Source organism: Tenrec ecaudatus, chromosome 12, assembly GCF_050624435.1.
Source record: "Tenrec ecaudatus isolate mTenEca1 chromosome 12, mTenEca1.hap1, whole genome shotgun sequence".
Classification (NCBI taxonomy): Eukaryota; Metazoa; Chordata; class Mammalia; order Afrosoricida; family Tenrecidae; genus Tenrec; species Tenrec ecaudatus.
The window spans coordinates 78,485,292-78,508,223 of record NC_134541.1 but is presented as its reverse complement, the minus strand read 5'-3'; the positions used below and the strand labels follow the sequence as shown (position 1 = coordinate 78,508,223).

General features: G+C 48.7%; 1 protein-coding gene across 1 annotated transcript in view; it reads left to right on the top strand.

Moving 5' to 3' along the window:
* ACSS1 (acyl-CoA synthetase short chain family member 1) overlaps positions 1-22,680 on the top strand; it is a 54,740-nt gene extending 32,060 nt beyond the window's left edge. The window contains exons 3-14 of the mRNA XM_075564178.1: positions 224-423; positions 5,844-6,019; positions 6,359-6,511; positions 8,199-8,346; positions 9,502-9,639; positions 14,711-14,803; positions 15,458-15,570; positions 15,858-15,984; positions 16,787-16,914; positions 17,051-17,114; positions 20,042-20,157; positions 21,253-22,680. Of these exons, the coding sequence (XP_075420293.1) occupies positions 224-423; positions 5,844-6,019; positions 6,359-6,511; positions 8,199-8,346; positions 9,502-9,639; positions 14,711-14,803; positions 15,458-15,570; positions 15,858-15,984; positions 16,787-16,914; positions 17,051-17,114; positions 20,042-20,157; positions 21,253-21,429 (1,633 nt within the window). The 3' untranslated portion in view covers positions 21,430-22,680. The remainder of the gene's footprint in view (positions 1-223; positions 424-5,843; positions 6,020-6,358; positions 6,512-8,198; positions 8,347-9,501; positions 9,640-14,710; positions 14,804-15,457; positions 15,571-15,857; positions 15,985-16,786; positions 16,915-17,050; positions 17,115-20,041; positions 20,158-21,252) is intronic.
* The last annotated feature ends 252 nt before the right edge of the window (positions 22,681-22,932 follow it).

The following is a 22,932-nucleotide window of genomic DNA, read 5'->3' as shown; positions in this document are numbered from 1 at the left end:
CAGTCATCTCTGTCACAACCAGTCTCCAGAGTTAAACATGTTTCTTTCTGGGGAAGAACTTTCCACGCACCAAGAACTTCAGTGCCTGTTACATCCCAGACACGGAGACAAGTGTTCAGTATTTGCAATTTGCAGAATTATCCCCCCACCAAAACAAACAAACAACAACTCTACTCCTTATCCCTCCCCCGTCTCTTATGGCCATCTCTTTCCTGTGCCACAGGGAGCTGCTGGAGACCACATGCCGGCTGGCCAACACACTGAAGAAGCATGACGTACGTCGAGGGGACCGGGTGGCTATTTACATGCCTGTGTCCCCAATCGCTGTGGCAGCCATGCTGGCCTGTGCCAGGATTGGTGCCGTCCACACAGTTGTCTTTGCTGGTTTCAGTGCGGAGTCCTTGGCGGGGCGGATCAATGATGGTGAGCACATCGGGTGGGAGGAAGGGGCTGGGAATTCCCCTAGGCCATCTTCTTAGGTATCGGTCGTCAGGAACTTCGAGTGGAGACTGACATTAATAAAATCACAAAGACAAATTACAGGGGTGGACATGTGACCTGGGATCTGAGTGCACTGGGTTTAACTAGTCAGGAAAGGAGGACAGAGTGCCAGGTGCGGGACCACAGTACAGGTGGAGTGGTGGGAGGACCTCAGCATACATGAAGGACCTGGTTGAGTCGGGCAAGTCAACACTGTATGAAGCAAAAGTATCACGGGTGAGATTAAGCTTGAGATGCACGTGAAGGATTCATAGCCAGTAGTGAGAAGCCATTCACTTAGAATACTGATGGGGTGGACTGTATGAGAGGCCTGGAGTTGGAGGACATGCTTTCTGTTCAGACGTGGCTCTGCGTCCTGAGCAAACATTTCTGCTGTTTTTTTCTGGTTGTGGAGAGCTGAATGTCTGGTTGATAGCCCACATCCACTGGAGTGCCATTCTCTGCTCTCAAGAGATCCCACCGGATATGCTGAGCTTGCTCCCCAAGGACAGTGTCATATTGTGGGGGCTTCTGAGAGTTGTTTGTCAATCACAGAAGACTTGCCTGTGGGTGGTGAACAGAGCTGAAGAGCTGTGTTGTCAGGTTCCCGCTGGCCTGTTCTTTAGAAAAGGCTGAAGTGTGTAAAGACCTTTTCTTCCCTTTCCTTCCAAGGGTTTGAATTATCATCCTTGCTCCTCTCCGATCCTTCTGTAATAGCTACCGTATGCCAGGCCTTAGTCTAAGTACGCTGCAACGGTATTTTCCTTAACTTACTTAATTCACATAAAAACTGCATGAAGATACTCTTCCTATTTCCCTTACCTCCTTTTACTATTCTATTCATCTTAAAGTGTACAGACAGTGTGTGGGAGAAGGGGGCCCACACCATTGTCATGGCGATCCTCGGAGGTTGCCCTGAGTTAATGGCCCAGGGGAAAATTCACGCCTCTGAGTGAGGGTGTAGGCTATAGGGGGCACAGTCTCAGCAGTGGTGGGTTCAGGATGAGGCTTATATTGTCCCCCAGAAAGGCTTTATACTCTTATCTACTCAGAGTGATCATTGATGGGTATTGCCAGAGACAGGCAGATCCTGACCTGGGACAGATCCTCAGCTTGGCAGGGACGTGCCCAGTGAACTAAGTAATTCCTGCTTGGCTCACCTCCAGAGGGACTAAGCCAGGAGAGGAGGGGTGAGAACCAAACAAGACTCCCTCACAGCTCCAAGGGAGGAGAATGTGCATGCAGGCATGCATGCATGAATGAATGAAATCAAATCCCACAGGGATTGGCCTTTGTAAAGATCACAGCCAAGAAAACCCTATAGGGCAGTTTCACCTGGTACATGGGCTTGCTCCAAGTTGACCTGTACTGATTCATCAGGAGCTGCTGTTTTTGTCCACCCGCAGCCCCTGGCAAGAACCACTGTGCTTTTTGTCTCTATGGGTTTATCAGACACACGTATCTTTCAAACAATGTCTCATACAAATGTATCTGGTATTTTCAATTTAGCATAATGTTTTAAAGGTTTCTCCAGTCAGTGCTTTTGAGGTTCATACATGACAATATATCAACACTTTACACACACATACATATTTCATATATACATACATATACACATATATAATGAGGTGTATTCAGCCATAAAATTATATCAATACTTCATTTTTATGGCTGAATATTATACCACTATATATACATATATGTATACACACATGTATTTGTGTATGTAAATATACATATGCATGTATATGTGTGTGTATATACAATATGAGGTATTTAGCCATCAAATATATCAATATTTTATTCATTTTTATTTTAGCCATAAGTATATCAAACATATCAATATTTTATTCATTTTTATGGCTGAGTAATATCCCATTATATATACATATGTGTGTGTACATATGTATATGTGTGTGTGTATGTTTGGATTATTCAGTATAACTTCATATGCCATATATACCACATTTTGTTTTTGCTTCCACTTGTGGATAGAGGCTTGAGTGTCTCTACCTTTTGGGTATTGTGACTGATGCTGCAATGAACGAAGGTGTACAAGTTTGTGCTTTTGAGAACATGTAGAGGGTTAGAAATGCTGAATCATATGATGATTCTATGCTTAGACTCTTTTGAGAACTGTCGAATGTTTTCTACAGTGAAAGCACACTTTCACCAGTAATGTTTGAGGTTTCAACTTCTCTCCACTCTGACAACACTTTATTTTCCATCGTAGTGGCGCTACTCATCTTAGTGGGAGTGAAGGGATATTTCATAGCGAGTTTGATCTGCATGCCTACAGTGACTAACAGTAGCTAGATGTGTGCTAGATGTGTGAGCTAGATGTGTGCTAGGTGGCTCCTTGTACGCATGTGCCCCCTGCTTTTTGAAAGTTCATTTTGTGCCACCTCACTTTTATGACAGACCTACATCAGAACCCGTTTTCACTAACTGGGAGAAATCCCAAATTTATGAAAATGGCAGAAAGCAAAAGTGGAGTTCAGCATTTCTTTTGCAGTGAGCCATTGAAGAGGCCCCGTGTACACCGAGCATCGCTAGTGGCATTGTCAGGCGTCTTCCCTGGGAACTACACCTGGCAGCTTTGAACTGTGTCTGTAAACACTATATGTTTTATTCTCTTGGGTCCTATGGATTATTCGGTATAACTTTATATGCTATTTTTTGGGGTTGGGGAGAACTGAAAAGTTCTTCCCATAATAGCTCTATGTGCATTATTTATAGGTTCAGTGTTAAGGTAGCAGATGGACATTGGGCCTCCACTCAAGTACTCCCTCAATGCAAGAACACTTTGTTCTATTAAACTGGCATTCCATGATGCACACCTTCCTGACACGATTGATGAAGACAAAGACAAAGTGGGTGCATAAGCAAATGTGTTGAAGAAAGGTGATGGTACCAGGCTATCAAAAGATATAGCATCTGGGGTCTTCAAGGCTTGAAGGTAAACAAGCGACCATCTAGCTCAGAAGCAACAAATCCCACATGGAAGAAGCACACCAGACTACATGAGCATGAGGTGTCGATGGGATCAAGTATCAAACATCAAGGAACAAACAATCATATTGTTAATGAGGGGGAGTGTAGAGTGGAACCCAACTGGACATCCCCTTACAGAAGGGTCATAGGGAGGAGACAAGCAAGTCAGGGTGCAGTGTAGCAACGATGAAACATACAACTTTCCTCTAGTTATTTTTTTAAATCATTTTATTGGGGCCCATACAACTCTTACACAATCCACACATACATCAATTGTGTAAAGCATGCTTATACATTTGTTGCCCTCATCATTCTTAAAACACTAGCTTTCTGCTTGGGCTCCTGGAATCAGCTCCTCATTTTTCTTTTTTTTCCCCTCCTCCCTCCCACTCATCCCTCCTTCATGAACCCTTGAAAATTTATAAATTATTATTTTATCATATCTTACACTGCCTGACGTCTCCCTCCTCCAGTTCTTTAATGCTTCCTCCCACCCACTATCATGATACCAGTTCTACCTTACAAGTCTGGCTAGACCAGAGGATGTACACTGCTGCAGATAGGAACTGGAAACACAGGGAATCCAGGGCAGATGATCCCTTCAGGACCAGTGGTGAGAGTGTCAATACTGGGAGGGTCGAGGGAGGGTTGGTTGGAAAGGAGGAACAGATTACATTACAAGGATCTACATATAACCCCCTTCCTGGGGGACAGACAACAGAAAAGAGGGTGAAAGGAGACATTTAACTGTGTAAGATATGACAATAATAATAATAATTTATAAATTATCAAGGGTTCACGAGGGTAGGGGGTGGCAGGAGGGAGGGGAAAAGTGAGCTGATACCAAGGGTTCAAGTAGAAAGAAAATGTTTTGAGAATGATGATGGCAACAAATGTACAAATGTGCTTGACAGAATGTATGGATGTATGGATTGTGATAAGCGTCATATGAGCCCCCAATAAAATGAGTTTTAAAAACTAATGAAATCTGAACCCCCCTAAAAAAAACCTTCTTCCCATATAAATGAATGGTAATTGCTTCTTCACTGTAAGTCACTTTACGGCTTATGAAAAGTTTCATAGGAATGCGCTGTTTCTGACAGCAGGGCAGTCTCCGTTTTCTCTGAATAAATGTCTATTCAAGTCCTTTGCACATTAAAACATTTTTTGGGCACTGAGCATTTAAAAAATTGTGATAAAATATACATAACAAAGCATCTGCCGTTGTTACCTTTTAAAGTGTCAAGAGTGTCGTTTGAATCACCCGCCATAGGGTGCAACTGTCACCTGTGTGCACTGACAGGCATCACCCGAAAGGGCACAGACTCAGCAGGAACTACGCACGTCCGTCTCTTCAGCTTCGGAAACTGCTCATGTGCTTTTGCTACTACTCCTTTGTGTATTTCAGTTATTTCAAGCGGCATGAGTTTGCCCTTTGTGGCTTATTTGTCTCACTCAGCATAGTGTTCCCAGATTCCTTCACATGGCAGTATTCATCAGACTTTATTGGTGCGTATGGCTGACTCATACTGCACTGTGTGGCTGTACCTTTTGTGTATCCATCCATTCATCTGCTGGTTCTGGTACAGTGTGCATGTGTGTACACAGTGCATGTATTTTGACATTTCTAGGAATTTATTTGGGCCTTATTCAACCTTATTAAATAATCCCATACTGTTAGTTTTGATCATATTTATCTGTAATATAATCCATGGTCAAGAAGTCAAGTTTGTGAATACCCTGGTTCTCAGGAAATAAACAATTGAAATATGTGTGTGCTCTTGGACAGTTCTCTGCTAGGCCTCAGAGCTGTGGAATTCCTTAAAACCGATCTGTGACCAGGAGCTTCCCCACCGGAGGACTGCCATGCTGCCCTGGCCACGATTATGCCAGAGCATGGCCGAGGCAAAGACTGCAATGGCAGAACAACCCGCAGCCAGCTCAGTGACCAGGAAGGAAACTAAGACCTCTGCAGAGAAGAATGTTCACTGCTCCAGAGGACCAAACCCACCTCCGCATACCAGGAGCTGGGCATCTCTCACCCTATCTCCTACCTTCATGACCTTCCATGTCCCAGTCAGGGGGCAGATGGCAGAGAATGACAGGACTCCTGCCATTGGGAGTTTATTTAGGCTGCCAGTCTGGGAGAGATGGAGCTTCTAAGTAACAACCTCAGTTGCTTCTATCACACCCACAAAGCTTGGGCCAGCCTCGAGCTTACACCCCTCAATGTTTGCAAAGCAGTCCGCCTCTGCATCTTTGCTGATGTTCTTAGGATTGTACTTCAAGCCTGGACTAGACAGCTTGAATCTAGCCACGTGGTTCATTTGAAAGAGAAATTGACCAAAGCGTTCATGTTGTCTCCACAGCCAAGTGTGAGGTAGTCATCACTGTCAACCAGGGGCTCCGGGGTGGCCGTGTGCTGGAGTTGAAGAGGATTGTGGATGAAGCTGTGAAGCTCTGCCCCACTGTGAGACGAGTCTTGGTGGCCCACAGGACAGACCAGAAGGTCCCCATGGGGAAACTGGATGTCCCCCTGGAGCAGGTAGGGCCACCCTGCTTGGCATAGGCCCAGGAAGCCTACACATAGCTGGGTTTCCTGGGTCTGTGACGTCTCACCTGTAGTTCTCAATTTGGGCTCCTGGAGATGTCCAGGACCTCCCACAGTCCCAGTAGGTGATCACCTGAATGGAAGCTGGAATTCAGATGCTACAGGCATGATGGGACATGTACAAGTGTAATGGGCGATTCACTGAATCTCCTATAGATTCTCTGCTTTTGGAAATCCATCTAGGCAAGCCAGAAGGGATGAGCTGGCTCCTGCGAAGCGTCCCCACGGGGGGCAGAACACTCTGGACAGGCTGTTGTTCTTTCTCCAACACAGGAAATGGCCAAGGAGGAGCCTGCGTGCACCCCAGAGAGCATGGGCAGCGAGGACATGCTGTTCTTGCTGTATACTTCAGGGAGCACCGGAATGCCCAAAGGCCTTGTGCACACTCAGGCCGGCTACCTGCTCTATGCAGCACTCACTCACAAGGTACACAACCCTGGTGGCTCTTCTGAGGACAGGTGACACAGGTGGGCCGCTTCTCCCACGGGCTGAGCGCATGCCGAAGGGAGGGTATCGGACTTGGGGAAGGCTGGAGCCCCTGCTGCTATAGAATCCTGCCAGGCAAGAGTGGGGTGCCCATGAGCAGGCTCCGAGGCAGTGAGGTCAGGGTGGGGCCTGGGGAGCCAGCTTCCTCCTCCCTGAAGAGGAAGATGCTAAGCCTGTGGATTTTTTCATTCACGATTTTATGGACTCTGAAAAGGAGCCTGGGATGTGGTTGGATCTGGGTGGGTATGAGGCAGGGCAAGGCTTAGCCCTCTGTTTTGTTCTTTGGGGAAAGGTTGACCCAACTGCCTGCTCACCTATCTTGAATGGTGGGGAGAGGGCATCTCCCCACTTGGGGCAGACCAGATTAGAAAGCCTTTTCAGTTCCTGCTTGCCTCCGGGCTTCCGGATGAGTGCGTCAGGATTCGCCAGCCGTCACCAGTGAAACAGCGTTCTTCCTTAATGGAATCTTCTCTGCCAGACACTGGCCCCGCAGGACCACTGCCGCTATTCGGGACATTTCCTGGAGAATGAGACCCTATCTGTAGCAATGCAAGACTGCAGACCACCAAAGACGGAAACTTTTTTAGAATTATAAAACAATATATAGATACAGAAAAATACCCAAATTGAACGATGATTTTATGAGTTGTTCATTACACAGCAAATGTCACTCTGGCCAAAAAACCACAGAGAAGCCCCTTCTGTGTGCTCTGTCCCCCTTCTCCCGATCTCCACCAGAGATCTGAGTTTTTCCCCATTACTCTCTGTGCCTTATTTCTGTAGGGTGTTGCTAAAAGATGTGTCCCTACACATTATAGCATGCTCTTACCCATGAAAAAAGTTCAGTATGTCTAATAATTCTTTCAAATATATAAATTCCCTACCCAACTCACTGCTATCGAGCCTATTCTGACTCAGCGTAACCCTCCAGGATGGAGTTGAACTGCCCCTGTCGTTTGGTGACTGAAAATCTTTACAGGAGGAGCGTGACTCATCTTTCTGCAGAGCAGCTGCTGGTCACACTGCTGTCACTGTAGTGAGCACCCACTGCAGTGTAACCCACTGCACGGCCAGGGCTCCCTGGATTCCCCGGAGCCCCTTTCATTTCTTTGAATCTGTTGTAGAACCTGGGCCTTTGGTCCCATGAGGTTCTGTGGCCTTGCTGTTGCAGATTGTCCCCTGTCCTTTGTGTCCAGGTAAATTAGCAGTTGGGTTCAGAGACCAGGTCAGACTCATGTTGGGCCCCGGACAAGACCTCCGGGTAATACACGTATTCCCGCTCCGTAGTCCTTGGTGTTAATCCGAAGCGTACAATCAGATGGATTGTTACCTGTGAACATACAGTTCCACCCCCACCTGGAACAAGTCTTGAGACATTTGTATTTCTCTGCAGGCTCTTCCGTGGCAGCCCCCCCCTCACAGCCACATCAGTCTACGTATCAATGATGGCCTCGGTTCCAAAGTTACCAGCAGAGATCACGCTGCCTGGGTTGACCTTCATGGGTCTGGTCATTAGTGGGCTGCGGGGGAGCCGTCCCCTGTGCTGGGTGACTGGTTGAAGCTATAAGGAGCCGGCAGTGTGGGAGAGTAAGAGCCCCCTCCTGACAGCGCTTCCTTCTGTTTGCAGCTGGTGTTCGACTATAAGCCGGGTGACGTCTTTGGCTGTGTGGCCGACATTGGCTGGATCACGGGACATAGCTACGTGGTGTATGGACCACTTTGCAACGGAGCCACCACTGTCCTTTTTGAGAGCACCCCGGTTTACCCGGATGCTGGTGAGGAGTGGGGTCACTGCTTCAGACCCCGGGCCAGGGCAGGAAGAGGGCTCGAGGGCTGAAGTGAGATGATATAAAGATGGAGGCCTGACTCTGTGTGGTGGGGTCATGGGACCCAGATGAGCACTATGCAGGGGGACCTAGAGCTCTTGGCCATGGGTCCAGCTTATGGGCTCATCAGGTTGGTACCCATCCGTGTAAGAGCAGATGAGGGGAAGAAGAGATTCTGGTAGGTGCTGGAAGATAGTTGTAGGTCACCATTCCGGCATTCCGGCCCCTTTTACTTACACTGACTCTTTAGACTTACATTGCCCTCTGACACCCCCACTGCCGACTTGTTACGAAGCCCTTCCCCAAAGTCTAGCTATCTGGCTGCACCTCTAATCTCCCTGGCGGAGGGAGAATCATACCCCACCCTATGTCAACAGAGCTGTCCTAAGAGTGCACCTGTATCAGGTTAAGGGATGGCTGGGGGGGGGGGGGCCCTTTATAAATCGAGGCTGATTGTAGAAGCTTTGAAGACATAGCTGTGTCTGGCTCATCTTGGCATCTTCCTACAATGTCCGCAAAAGCGTGTGTTAATTGAGCTCAGTTGCATTAGCTCTGCTGGAAGTTCTAGCCAAGCGTGGAGAGGATGGGCGTGTTGGTCCTCCCAGGAGTGTCTGCAGCACAGGGGAGAACATGCGGGCTTCGCCACTCAGAGACCGAGAGCCCAGCTTTACCGTAATGCCAGGCTCGCACTGCAACCACCTGAGGTCTGCTCTTTATCTTTGGAGTGGGGCTCTCTTAAAGCCATGAGCATTCTGGGCACTCCCCGGGAGCACCATTGACCAGAAGAGAGGTGTCTGAAATGGGATGGAACAGCAAATCTGCGTTAGTGGCAGGGTGGTTTTTAAATCACCAGTCCCATCTCTTTGATCCAAGTCCTAAGTGTATTGTGTACAATACCGACAGGAGGACGGAAACACGCCATCGGTGGACTAGGTGCGGTGCTTTGGGAGCAGTGTAAACTCCAGGGGTACAGGCTCTTCCATCTGCAGTAACAATGAACACATGAGGCGTGTGTGCACGTAGTGAACCCACGAGACCACAAGCTTCCCCTTAACTGGCGGGGGAGGTTGTGTTCAGAAAATGACACGTTGGACATTTTCGTAGGTCGGTACTGGGAGACGGTGGAGCGCCTACGGGTCAACCAGTTCTACTGTGCCCCAACGGCCGTGCGGCTGCTGTTGAAGTACGGTGACACCTGGGTGAAGAAATACGACCGATCCTCTTTGCGGACCCTGGGCTCAGGTGAGTCTGCCCTGTGGCAGGAGACAGTGGGCAGGCTAGGGCCTGGCAGAGGCAGAACACACTTCCAAATGATCTCTAGCACAACTCTGCGGGCTTGGAGGTAATGGTGCATACAAACAGAGCTGGCTGTCCCTGCGCCAACCCACCCTTCCCCCGCCCTATCTCTGTCCCTAGGTCACACACCAGTCTAGACCTGTTCTGGGCCTGGGTTCTGTAGCTTACACTTCATTACAAGCCCCAGCTTAGTACATTAAGGCCCAAGTCACTTCTCTGGCGAAAGTATGGAACTTAATTCTATGGCTGTTTGCTTATTTACTTCAATTCACTGTTTGCTTATTTACTTCAATTCAATTTCTTTACTGCTGCGGGTGAACTAAGGATCGTTTTGAATCTTTGAACTGTTCGGTTGACATCTGCAGCGGAGGATCGCAAGGGCGAAGGGTATCTCTGGCTTGAATTTGGGTAGAGTTTGCTCAGTCTTTGGGAAGGCACTTTTCTCGCGGCGTACAAGAGTGGAAAGTACACACGGCTACCCCTCTCTTTGCCCATGCCTGGTTGCATTGTTGCCCATGTGGCTGGCTCTCTGGGAGAGCAAGAGTGGGAGACCCCTGCAGATTCTTTGGGCGAATGTACAGGCCTGTCCCATCGCTGTCTGTACAGGGCATGTGGGGGCATCAGCGCTGTGGGTGTGAGGCCTGGTGAAAGTGTGTGTACAGGGTGGTCACAGTGGGCAGCCGTATCCCACAAGACTCTTTGCAACTTGTTTCCTTGTGGGTAGCTCTCTACTATTCCTGTCCTCAAAGAAGGGAGAACATACCCTGCAGGGTTTTAAGGATTATATAAAAGAATACAATCCAGAGTCCCTGACATACGTGGTAGACTTAAGAATTGCTTTTCGCTCACCTTTGTCTTCTTTCCCCTTTTTGTGTAACAAAGAACTTTCTAGGAAGACAGATACTATGAGATTGAATCTGCAGTACTACTAATAAACAAAACTGAGCACAACCCTTTGCCATTGACTAGATTCCATCTCATAGTGACGCTGCAAGAACAGAGCAAACCTAACCGGTAAGCTTTCTGAGGCTACCAGTCCCACAGAAGCAGGTTGCCACACTGGCTTGCGCTACCAACTTTCCATTTCTCAGTTGACCTCTTTAACCACTGTGTCACTACTATTAATAATGTCCAATATTTGTTAAATATATTAATCCTTATGCCAGCCCTGTGAGCTAAGCATATTATCGAGGAAGAAACTGAGACCCTGAGTAGTCATAGAATTTGTCCAAGTTTCCTCATCAATTAAGGTGCAAAATCTATGCTAAGCCCCGTGCTTGGTTCTATTGACATTCTATAATCTCTGCCCCCCCACCCCACCTCCCACCCCAGTAACTTTCCCCCACCCCAGTAACTTTCACAGGTTTGTGTCCCCACCTCAGCCTGCAGAGGCCCGCTCTCTTTTGCCTTTCAGGATGACAACCCGCCCTCCAGACCTCCTTTGCATGCTCCGCAGTGCATGGTGCATTTCCTGTGACCCTATAATCTAGTCAGGATATTTGTCCTCATGCTTCTCTGAGTGTGTGTCCGCAGGCAGAGCCTGCACGGCCCAGCTCTTCCTTCCTGTAATGCTTCAACTGACCCAACTTAGTCTACTGACTGTCACATAGCCCCACCCCCTGCCTAAGAAGAACCCAGTGGATGATGTGCGCTTCTGTGTACTCAGTGAGAGTTGGGCCACCTCGGTGTAGTACCCAGGGCATGGCACCACATGGGCACAGGGCTTGGGGAGAGGGCTCCTCTTCAGATGTCCATTCTTTGGACACGCAGGTGTGACTGAGTGACCAAGCCTGGGGTCAGCAGTATTGACGATGCATGGCATTATCACAATAAGTGACTTATCTCAAGAAGTGTTTTTCTGGATGGGTCATGAGTCTGAGACCCTTTCATGACCTGCTGGGGCTATGGTTCCTGTCTGATGGCCCCATATGAAGAGATAGGGTCATCCACCCAGTTCACCCTTTGTGGTGCCACATCTGTGCTCTGTTCAGGCAGCATCTGGGGACCTAAACGAAATGCAGATGTGGCCAGTGCCATGGCTGTGCACACAGATCCTTGACCTCCTAATGGGGCTAGAGTGTGGACAGTGAGGAAGGGTACCCACAGGAGATTCACGGAACCTGCAGAAAAGTGTGCTTCAGGACTATGTGAGAGTGAGGCGGCCACTACCTGCTGAGGCTAGGTTCGGGCCCTGCTGTCCTCCTCTTGGGAGGTCTGTGGCTGATGCACCTTCTTTTTGACCCGAAACTTCTCTGAACCAATAAGCCCCCAAGAGAGACACACCCTGAGCAGCGCTACCTAAAGACTTGGTGAGTCAAACCCACCTCATGGCACTGTGGACGAAAGGTCTGGAACTCTTCTGCAAGGATTACAACCAAGAAAGCCTTATGGAGCAACTTTATGCTGCCACCTGGGATTGTTATGAATTGCTATGGACCCAACAACCAAAAGGCTTTTGGGGGCAACTCTTTGCCTTGTCACAGCTGTGGCAAACCATCTGCTGTCATCAGTAGTCCATACTTGCAAGCAACCATGGGCGTCCAAGTCCTTTGGACCCAGCACCACTGTCAGTCTATGCGCTTCAGATCTGGGATGTCAGGGCCAAACTGGAACATCTCCTCTTCCCAGAGGCCATTCCAGGCCAGCTCCAGGCTAGCTGAAAGTTACCCTTGGGTAAACCAGGTTTTGGGTGTGTTGATTTCTTTATCCTCCCAGTAGGAAGAATTCAGCTACCCGTAGATGTTCACCCCTAGATTTGTTTTTTCTTTAGAATCTACATAAAAACTTTCCATCTCATCAGTAACAAATGAATATGTTTTGTTTGAGAAAAGGGGAAATGGGAACACTAGTGAATGGTGAGGTTTCAGAAAGGTCTATTTGTGGCTGTGAGCCCCTCAACCCTGTCAGCCCAGGTGTGAGTGTACACAAAGACACAGCTCTTTGAGGAGGCTTCTTCTTGACAAGAGCACTATCATACCCTATTACTCCCCTATACTCTTTACCATCACTCAATGACGTGGGGCATTTGTCTGCAGAGGTGGCCCCATTCAAGGGGGAGCTGTGGCTACAGTCATTTATGTAGAGTTTGGAATGGAGTGCGGGCTTTCCCCAGAGAACCATTGTGGTAGTGGACGTCTTCTTCTGTCTCCTGTGGGGAATCCAGAGGCTCCTGCCAGGACAGGCATCAGAGAGTTGCTGGGCGGTGGGTAGTCTGGAGTGAGAGATAACTCACGTGAAAGTGTTTTAACATGTGAACAAGTCCCAGCACACATCGGCCCGTGTATGGCTCTCCCAGGATAGACACAGAGGTTGGCTGATGGAGTCAGAGGGGTTTAGTACCTTGCCCTATCCCACTGAGGTGTAAGGGAGCCATGGGACCGTAGTGAGCTGTGCATTACACTAGACTGCTAACTGAAAGGTCTGTAATGTGAAACTATCAGCTTCTCTGGGGGAGAAAGAGTTACAGTCCTGTAAAGAGTTACTGTCTCAGAAGTACAGGGGACGCTAGAAGTCGGAATCAACCCAGTGGCGGTGAGTTTTGGTTTTGGATCGAGATATAAAACACACTGGAACACACACATCTTGAGGGCTCATCTGGAAGACTGTCTATATCCATACCTACTTATCCCCGCCACTCATATTATGCACAGGGGCTCAAGGGTGCCCCTCCCACTTAGAGACCCAGCCACACCTACTCTTTGATTTCAATTCCACAGACAAGTACTGCTTGCTCCTGAACGCACATACACGCGCTCACTCACATTTACCCTCAGAACCTCACTCTGAGCAAGGTCATGGTCTGGGTTCACCACACCTCTACTATGGCAGTGGTCCGCCCATTTCTGCTGCCTTATGGTGCTCCGCTGCCTGTGTGCCTGGGCAGCATGGCTTCGTTTTCCTCTGGATGATCATCTCTGGTTGTTGTGAAAAGGGCTGCTCTGGACATCCCCTGAGGGGACATAGGCCTTCATGGTTGTATTACCCCAGAATAATATTTTTTGATATCAGGCTTTATCTTTAGAAACATGTTTAGCAGAACTTTCAGTGTGAAGTATACCTGACTGTGAAGAAAATAAAGATACTCACAATTGGACTCATAAACAACATGATAAATGGTGAAGAAATTGATGTTGTCAAGAGTGTTATTCTACTGGGGCCAGCAATTCACATCCCTGGAAGCAGCAGTCAATAAACGAGGTGATGTATTTCATTGGGCAAATCCACAACAATAGACCTCTTTAACATGTTAAAACAAAGAAACAAAAGCAAAGATGTCACTTTACTGACGAAGATTCCTCTGATCCAAGCCATGGTCTTTTCAACTGCATCATATGTATGTGAAAGCGGAACAGCGAAAACAAAAGGACGCATTGATGTGCTGGTGAAGAATATTGACTATTGAACGGTCTGCCGGAGAACGGACAGATCTGTCTGGGAAAATGTATCCAGCATGCTCCCTAGATGTGAGAGCGGTGAAACTTTGTCTCGCTTACCTTGCACACATCACCAGCAAAGGCCATTCTTGGTCGGTAAAAACGAGAGAAGCCTTCAACTTCAACAAGAACCTGTGACCCAATAGCAGCAACAATGGAATGAGGTATACCAGACAGTATGAGCGTAGTGCAGGGCGAGGTGATAGTTCCTCTGGTTATGTGTAAAGTTTCCGTGAGCCAAGGCCAACTCAGAAGTAACTAACAACGACTACCAAACAATGGTCCAGAAATCTCAGCTGTATGCATATTCACACGTTAAGAGGCATGTCCAAATTGCTCTCCCAAATTGCTGTACCAGCTTACATCCTAGAGAGTGTCTGTGAACACCCTTGCCAGCTCTTTGTTGGTGAGTTCCACATCGAAACCCACATTTCTTGGATGACGTAGCATGGCATATCGTCTTGCCTTTTCAGTCTGCTTTTATATCCTTCAGGAAAATGAAAGTTTGTTCCAATCAACACCCTATCCTTTGGGTTTCCACCAGGGTCAATTGATATCTTTTCCCTCTTGCTATGTGGTTTCAGTGGGAGAGCCGATCAACCACGAGGCCTGGGAGTGGCTGCACAAGGTGGTGGGGGACAGCAGATGCACACTGGTTGACACCTGGTGGCAGACAGGTGAGACTATCCCTGACGGTGCAGTGGGGTCACTGGGCACCTCTTCCCGGGCAACTCTTGCCTTGAGTGAGGACACTGACTGTTAGCATGCAGTTGAGTCCACTCACATCTGGATGCTCACACAGACACAGGACGCACAAACGCTGGGCTCGGTCTTGCTGTGAGACATGTGCGGTGTAGCTACCTGTCTGAGGCCATCTGTTAGTGCTTCTTGAAGAGGTTCGTGGTGTCGTTAAAGTGAGTTGCTAAGGGCTTCGTGTGGAACCAGACCTGGTTCAAGCTGTTGACTTTAGGAGCCCTTTCCTGAACACAAGAACATCTGTGGGCTTTTCGTGGGTGCAGGTAGTGGGGCTGCACTTGCACGTTAGTGGGAAAGGGAGTTATCTCTGTGGTGTTGTGATTCCCCCTCTCTCTGGATGTCTGGTTTAGTAGGCTGGTTGGGGTGCTTCATGGTATGCAGTGATATGAGGAGCGGGAGCCCGGCCTAGGTCTGCGGCAGGAGAAGGTCATCAGGGCCTCTGCTGAACCGCCCCCGCCCCCAGCCCCAAACCACACTGTGGGAGGGAAGTCAGTGTGTGGTGCCCAGGGCCCTCTTCATCCAGTCTGCACAAGCAGGTGAGATCCCAGGCCACTAACCTTCTCCCTCCTCTGCAGAGACCGGCGGCATCTGCATCTCTCCACGGCCCTCGGAGGAGGGCGCCGAGATCATCCCCAGCATGGCCATGAGGCCTTTCTTTGGCATTATCCCAGTTGTTATAGACGAGAAGGTGGGTGTAATCGCAGGACAGCCCCCTGCCTGTCCAGGTCTCTATCTCCAGCCCTGGCATGTCTGGGTGTGCTGTACCTGTAGCACTTGGGCCGGAGCTTGTCCTGTATCAGCACTGGCCTTCTCTCAAGGGAAGGGTGCCAGCATGGGGGTGGTGACAAGTGAGCCTGGGATTTCCTGAGATCCTTGCATGTAGCTCCTTTGGATCCACTCCGAGGGTGCCCGCTATGGGCCAGAGCAGGACCGCTGATTTGTCTGTCACTCAAGCTTGAATCTGCCTGTCTGCAGGGGAACACTATGGAGGGCAACGACGTCGCTGGGACGTTATGCTTCTCACAGGCATGGCCAGGCATGGCTAGGACCATCTACGGGAGCCACTCTCGATTCATGACTGCCTACTTCACAGACTACCCTGGTGAGTGGCCTGCCTGGGGTGGGGAGGCCTGCAGCCCTCTCTGCAGACTGCTGGACCACACTCAGAGATGTTTCTGGATGAGTGCGCCCAGTGTGGTGTGGCTCTGCAGCTCAAGACAAGCACGTAGGAGGCACCAGTGTGACGCCCCTTCCTCCGCCTCCTTCGTCTCGTGGGGGCAGGACCCGACAGTAGGGAGCCATAGCTGAGGAGAGCAGGGGAGAAACCACCCTGGAAATTATGATTGTGGCACGGGGTTTCTTCAGGACGTATTCAACTTCCCCCTAGTTTCTGTGAACACTTTATTCTTTTCTTGTGCCTGGCGCCATAAATCATTTTCAGTGTCTAGTTTGTAAACAAGGCTATTTTTGTAGGGGTGGGGTGGGACGGGGAAAACATCTTGATTTGTGCTTCTTATACTCCATCTGTGTCCTGGTGACAGAGTGGGTTACTATGCCTTGGGCTGCTAACCATAAAGTCAGCAGTTTGAAACCACTTGCCGTCTCAGAAACCCCCGAGGCTGCTCTCCTCTCCCACAGGGTTGATACACGTCGGATTTCACTCCCTGACAGTGAACCTCCATGTAGCTTCGGTTGCCCGTGCATTTGCAGTCATGATGCCCACCGTGGTCCGTTTGTCTAGAATGGAGCCACATAGTACCACGTAGGGCGCTGCTCTATGAGGATGAGGTGAGGGTTGCGTTTGGGTCAGCAGCTCATAATGTTGCGTGGTCCAGATATGGCCGAGTGGTCACTCAGGATCGGAGCTGGGCACGCTGGCACTGAGTCGCTTCTCTCGGCTTCAGGGTACTACTGCACTGGGGATGGTGTGCACCGCACCAAGGAAGGCTACTACCAGATCACAGGGCGGATAGATGACGTCATCAACATCAGCGGGCACCGCGTGGGGACTGCAGAGATTGAGGATGCAATAGTGAGTGACGTGGACCTCCTCGGCCTCCACACTGAGCCAGCTCACCTGGGCTTGGGTGGGATTGTACACTAAGTGTAGACCTTGCTTGGATGCCTGGGGCTACTGTCTGTCCCCCTTTTGTTCTCTCTGTGTTCAGGCTGACCACCCCTCAGTGCCAGAAACTGCTGTCATTGGCTACCCCCACGATATCAAGGGTGAAGGTGAGTATTCAAAATGGGGTCTTTCTAGCCCCTCTGAGAGGGCACAAACACAGAGGGTGAGGGTGGCGAGCTGTGGGCAAGCTGGCCTTGGTGCATGCAGATTTTGAGCACTGGGAATTAGGGTCACTTTTGACTTCCCAGGGGACCAGGACGGATTGGGAACTGTGTGTGTGTGTGTGTGTGTGTGTGTGTCAGAGTTTCTGTGATAAAAATCCCTCCTGCCCTGCTCACAGGGCTTAGTTCCATGGCTTGGCCAAGTACCTGGTGACACGCATGCTGGTCAGGGTGTGCCCTGGTGTGGCTGTGTGGTGAGCGGGGTTCTCTCTGGAGAACTCAGCCACCTTAGTGCATCCACACATGGACATGCTAGAGAACACAAAGTGAATGAATGGGCAGTCCTCTCCATGGAGGCTATGTGTAGGACAAACACCACTATTTTCAAAGCGCTTGGGCCTGGGAGCAACAGGACGGATCAACTTGGTATTGACATGCCAGGTTTGCACTGGCCTCACTCGCTAGCCATGGCCAGGACACACGCTGACCCTACACCAGGGTATTGCCGCTGTGCCTGGGCTGAGCCAGCAGATGGGCTCTGCTTGCTGTCTTGTGGAGGCATCCTGTCTTGCGCTGTGTCCTGAGTGTTGTCTGTCTTCTTGACCCCATTGTCTGCACTGTGCTGTATGGACTCATGAGCTTGCTTTACATGGACTACTTCTCCAAATGCTTTTTCAAAAAGAATGTGTCCCCAAGACTTTCAATGAAAAGAATGTATCCCCAAGACTTGCTGTTTGTGTGCTTTAGGGGAGATATGTGGGACATGCATAGCCGACGTGGGTCACTTGGGGTCTCCCAGGGGCACTGGGTAGTGTTGGAGTCCAAACAAACCCGCGCGTGTGGGCTTGTGGGTAGTAATACCTCCTCAGCATTGGGAGCTCATCACCCCCCTGAGACTCTTGCTGAGGCCAGCGCACACTGGCAGGGCCTGAGTGGTGACTGCCAAGTGCCTTCTCCTGACTCTGCCAGTAGGAGCCATACTCCAAGCTTTTTCTGTCTTCTTTTGGAAGCACAGCATCTCTGAAGAGACCCCGGAAAATAAGTGCAAGACCAAGGGCAGCTCGAGGAGCTATGAATTTCAGACCTAGTATGAAGGCACAAGGGGGTCGTTCCATCTCTTGGGATCCACTGGCGAGGTTCCTCTGTCACATCTGTGCTGGGATGGGGGTTTTGTTAGTGATGCTGCCCATGCAAGGCAACCTTGGGGTTTGTCCATCATGGAGCCGTGGCAGCTGGGTGGGGCTTGGTGGGCTCTGCAGCCACATGGTCTCTCTTGGCCCCGAATGGTACTTTGTGTTACCAGGCTTCCAGTGTCTACTGTGCTGGGGGTGAGGAGTTTATATGTTGTGGATCTGATGACTGGCAGTTCCTAAGTTCTAACAGTTTGGGCAATGCATAAGAGTAATTCCTCATAGGTCTTGGTAGGCACTATCTACTAAAGCTATATTGTTCCCGCTGTTCTGCATTTGATTTATGCATGAGACCCTGGGTCTGTGGATCTGGACCCGATGAGCATCTGTGGTCTCTGGTTCGGGCCCTCCTTGCTGGGACAAGTGGGTGGTTACCTGGAATCTTGGAATGAGAACCACTCATCACGCCCTACATGAAGATTGACCCCAGGCAGAGACACTAAGAGGCACTGTAAGGCTACCCTATGCCATGCAGCCTGTGGGAAGTCAGACCTCACTCACCTGGGCTGCAGATACACAGGCCGACAGAGCTCTGGAGTGTTGGGTAGGCGGCACGTGAAGCGGGGCTGCTGAGCTGGCCAGCACGTTTCCACGAGGGTGCACTGGCTTGCTGTGCCACAAGCACCACCTCAGGGGTGTCTTCTGCTGCTTCTTTTTCTTTAGAGATCTGGAGGTTATTTTTATTTATTTATTAAAATAATTTATTGGGGGTTCATAAAACTCTTATCACCATCCATCCATCCATTGTGTCAAGCACATTTGTACATATGTTGCCATCACCGTTTTCAAAACATTTTCTTTCTACTTGAGCCCTTGGTATCAGCTCCTCATTTCCCCCCTCCCTCCCCCTCTTTCCCTCCATCCTTCCCTCCCTCCCTCATGAACCCTTGATAATTGATAAATTATTGTTTTTTTCCATGTCTTGCACTGTTTGATGTCTCCCTTTACCCCCCTTGTCTGTTGTCCATCCCCCTGGAAGGGCGTTATAGTAGGTCATTGTGATCGGTTCCCCATTTCTCCCCCCACCTTCCTTTCCCCTTCCTTGTATTGTTACTCTCAATATTGGTCCCGAGGAGTTTATCTGTCCTGGATTCCCTGTGTTTCCAGCTCTTACCTGTACCCATGCATGTGCTCTGCTCTAGCCAGATTTGCAAGGTAGAATTAGGGGCATGATAGTGGAGGGGAGGAAGCATTAAAGAACCAGAGGAAAGCTGTATGTTTCATCGGTGCTATGCTGCACCCTGACAGGCCCATCTTCTCCCCACGACCCTTCTGTAAGGGGATGTCCAATTGCTTACAGATTGGCTTTGGGCCTCCACTCTGCACTCCCTCCCCAGCCCCTAATTCATATTATGATTTTTTTTTTTGCTCTGGGTATTTGATGCCTGATACCCGATCCCATCAACACCGCATGTTCATACAGGCCTCTTGGGTGTCTTCTATGAGATGATGCTATGGGAATCGCCCAGGGGTGGGTCCCTCGGGAGAGTAAGTGTCTGTCCAGGGCCACACACAGCCAGTCAGTAACAGTTATGTTCATCGCACGCAGGACGATCATAGGACTGTTCTATGGCGCTATTACATTTACCCTTCACTTTTGGATTGGTGGTGATTTGTATCAAGCACTCTGCTTTGGGTGTAGTTTGTAGTTTAGCACCCCCCAAGCCATTGCTTTCCTTCCAGCTGCGTTTGCCTTCATCGTGTTGAAAAATGGTGCAAATGACACAGTCGTGGCGAAAGAACTCAAGTCGCTAGTGGTCACCAAGATTGCCAAGTATGCTGTGCCCGACCAGATTATGGTGAGTAAGTAACCCAGGGGATGTCAACTGTGAGTGTACTGCTACCCAGCCTGACCTTCGAGGGGGAGAGAGGAACATAGCACCCAAACTTTATACAACTCGCCGTCTATGAAACTGTTCTAGTCAGTACTTGATATGCTTTTATTTGGCATATATAGGAGCAGACCTGAGTGGTGAAGAAATTAGGGATTTTAACTAGAAAAGCATATACACAGTACTAGATTTCCCCAGCCTCCATGTCGTCTATGAACAATTTCTCTCCCCAAACCTCCTGGTGCTGGTGAAGGAGATATCGCCAGATCCCTTTTGAGGGAGTCTCTATTTGAGCCCCTTTCTGGAAAGAGCTGCATAACCTGTTCGTCCCCGTTAGCCTTTTTGTGTCATCCTTTATCAATGATGCCTTTATTTGGAGATGATGCCTAGTGATGCCTTTATTTGGAGATGATCTTTATTTGGAGATGATCTTCTGGGACAGGAGGCCCACGTCAGCATCATGGATGGGAGCTTTTGGACGTCAGCATTTTTATTTGTTACTTGGCATTTTAAATAGTCAAACTATTGGTTTGTTGGCCAGTCTCAGGGCTATCGACACAAAACTATACAGACTAGAACATCACTAGTAAAGATCTCCATGCACAAGTTCCATAAAATCTGGCATGATTGCTTGAAACTGTTAAAGATTAAATGTTCAAGCACTGCAGGTTAAGGCTTCCTCTTAGGTAACTCTCACCTCTTCTGTGAGATAAAGCCAACCGAGTCCCAGGACAGGGGTGGAGATTAGGTGCTATGCCTTTGTGCTTGACTGTACTACTAAAAGAAATCTCTTGTGACACAGTCAACTGGAATAAACAGAGGCATCTTCAGTGAGGTATAAACCCTGGACAGGGAGGCCCTCCGTGATCCCCGGATGGATCCCAGCCATTTTGAGAATTGTTTATACTGCTCTGGGGCTTGATTTCAGTTTTACGTGCAGGTTGTACAAGGAAAGCCCACTGGACCCTACATTCTCTGGCAGGGGACATATCCATCAACCAACCAATATCACATAACTATCTACTACCTCCAAATTCTAATGTTGCATTTGTCCCTTGCCAGGTGGTGAAACGCCTTCCCAAAACAAGGTCTGGAAAAGTCATGAGGCGGCTCCTAAGGAAGATAGTCACCAACAAAACTCAGGACCTGGGGGATATCACTACCCTGGAGGATCCCAATGTCATCAAAGAGATACTGACTGCCTACCAGAAGTACAAAGAGAAGTCACCCAACTCTTAGTCAGGAGGACATGCCTCCACCTGAAAGTCTTTGACTTAAACCAAGTGACCAAGTCCCTTATGTTCCCAGAATATAGTTCTGAGATTGTCTCCCCTCTGCCCACCCCGCTGCCTGCTAGATGGCTCAGAAGATGCCCTTTCTCAGCATGTAATCCCCATGGCTGCGAATGTGAAGTAAATTCAGATTAAAATCCCTTTCTTTCTACTACAAAATTCACAGATGTAACCCATATGAGGCACAGTCAGATGTGAGCCAAATTCATTTCCCTGAATTTGGCTTTCAGGAGTAAATAATGATCTTCTTCCTACTTCCTATTGCAACTACACAGGAAGGTGTGAAATTTGGTAAAATGTGCCAGCTCAGATGACTTAGAACAAGAAGCAATAAAGTTTTCCCAGATGTTTCTAGGTACAAAAGTCAGAAAATTTATTTTTCTACATTTATATTTTGGGAAAGTAAAGTACATGCTCTCTGTAGCAATTGCAATGTGTAAAATCTTCTCCTTTGCCTGGTGGGGAATTGTTCTGAGAATTAGAGGGAGCACTTTTAATTTATTTCCCTTTGGTAAATTTAGAAATCCGACTCAGAAATGTTTGTACTTCTAAACACAGCTGTCTTGAGATGGTCAGATATGTAGTACGCCGACCTTGTGTACTGTTCTCTTATGACTGGTTTATTACAATGAAAACCCCTAAAAGCTAGAGTAGGAACTCCCCTCGTAACATGTTTCAGCGCCAAGCTTTGATCCAAAAAGCCTTTTGCCATTTGCCTCCAGCGCATGCATGAGCTTGCTAAGGGAGGTCTGCAAGAAGTCAGGTGGCTTTTACAGCACTGGTCCGGTGGGCCCGAGCCCTGGGAAAATGCTGCCCATTTCTCATTCCGGGGCTGGGTGTTAGTGGCAATTTGTTCCCTATCCAATGACTTGGAACACCGAACCAAGGATCTTTTGCTTCTTAAATCAATGTGCCTTCAATCTGCTGAACATTAGCAAGATGATACGAATCATTTAGTCACAATATGCTTATTCACTAGGTAAGTGTGCCTGGAGGAGAGTGTGGAGCAGGGTGCCGTGGTATGGAGAACATCGATCAGCAGTCATTTATCACACCCCCAAGCAACTAAGGGCACACACAAGACCTGTATTACCTTATCATGATGCAGTTGGTGAAATTGCTAATATAAAGCCATCTAGGAATGAAGGGCCCCACAGACGGATTTGTACAGGAGTCCAATAAAGCTTTGTTTCATTCATTTATTTGTTATGATGGTTTCGATCAAGCAATGCTATTCTCTCTTGTGTGAATGTACTGTATAACCTCATGTAGAAGCCGAGTATTTTCTGGCAGTTATAAGGAGAAAAAGGGAAGTAGTCTTGAGTAAACAGTATGCAGGCTGTGCCTGAGCTCCTACGGCTACACAAAAGAGGGAAAGTAAATCCAATTCCATACAAACTCAAAGTTGATCCCCACAAGGCAGAGATCAGACATGCCTCCACTTAGCAAC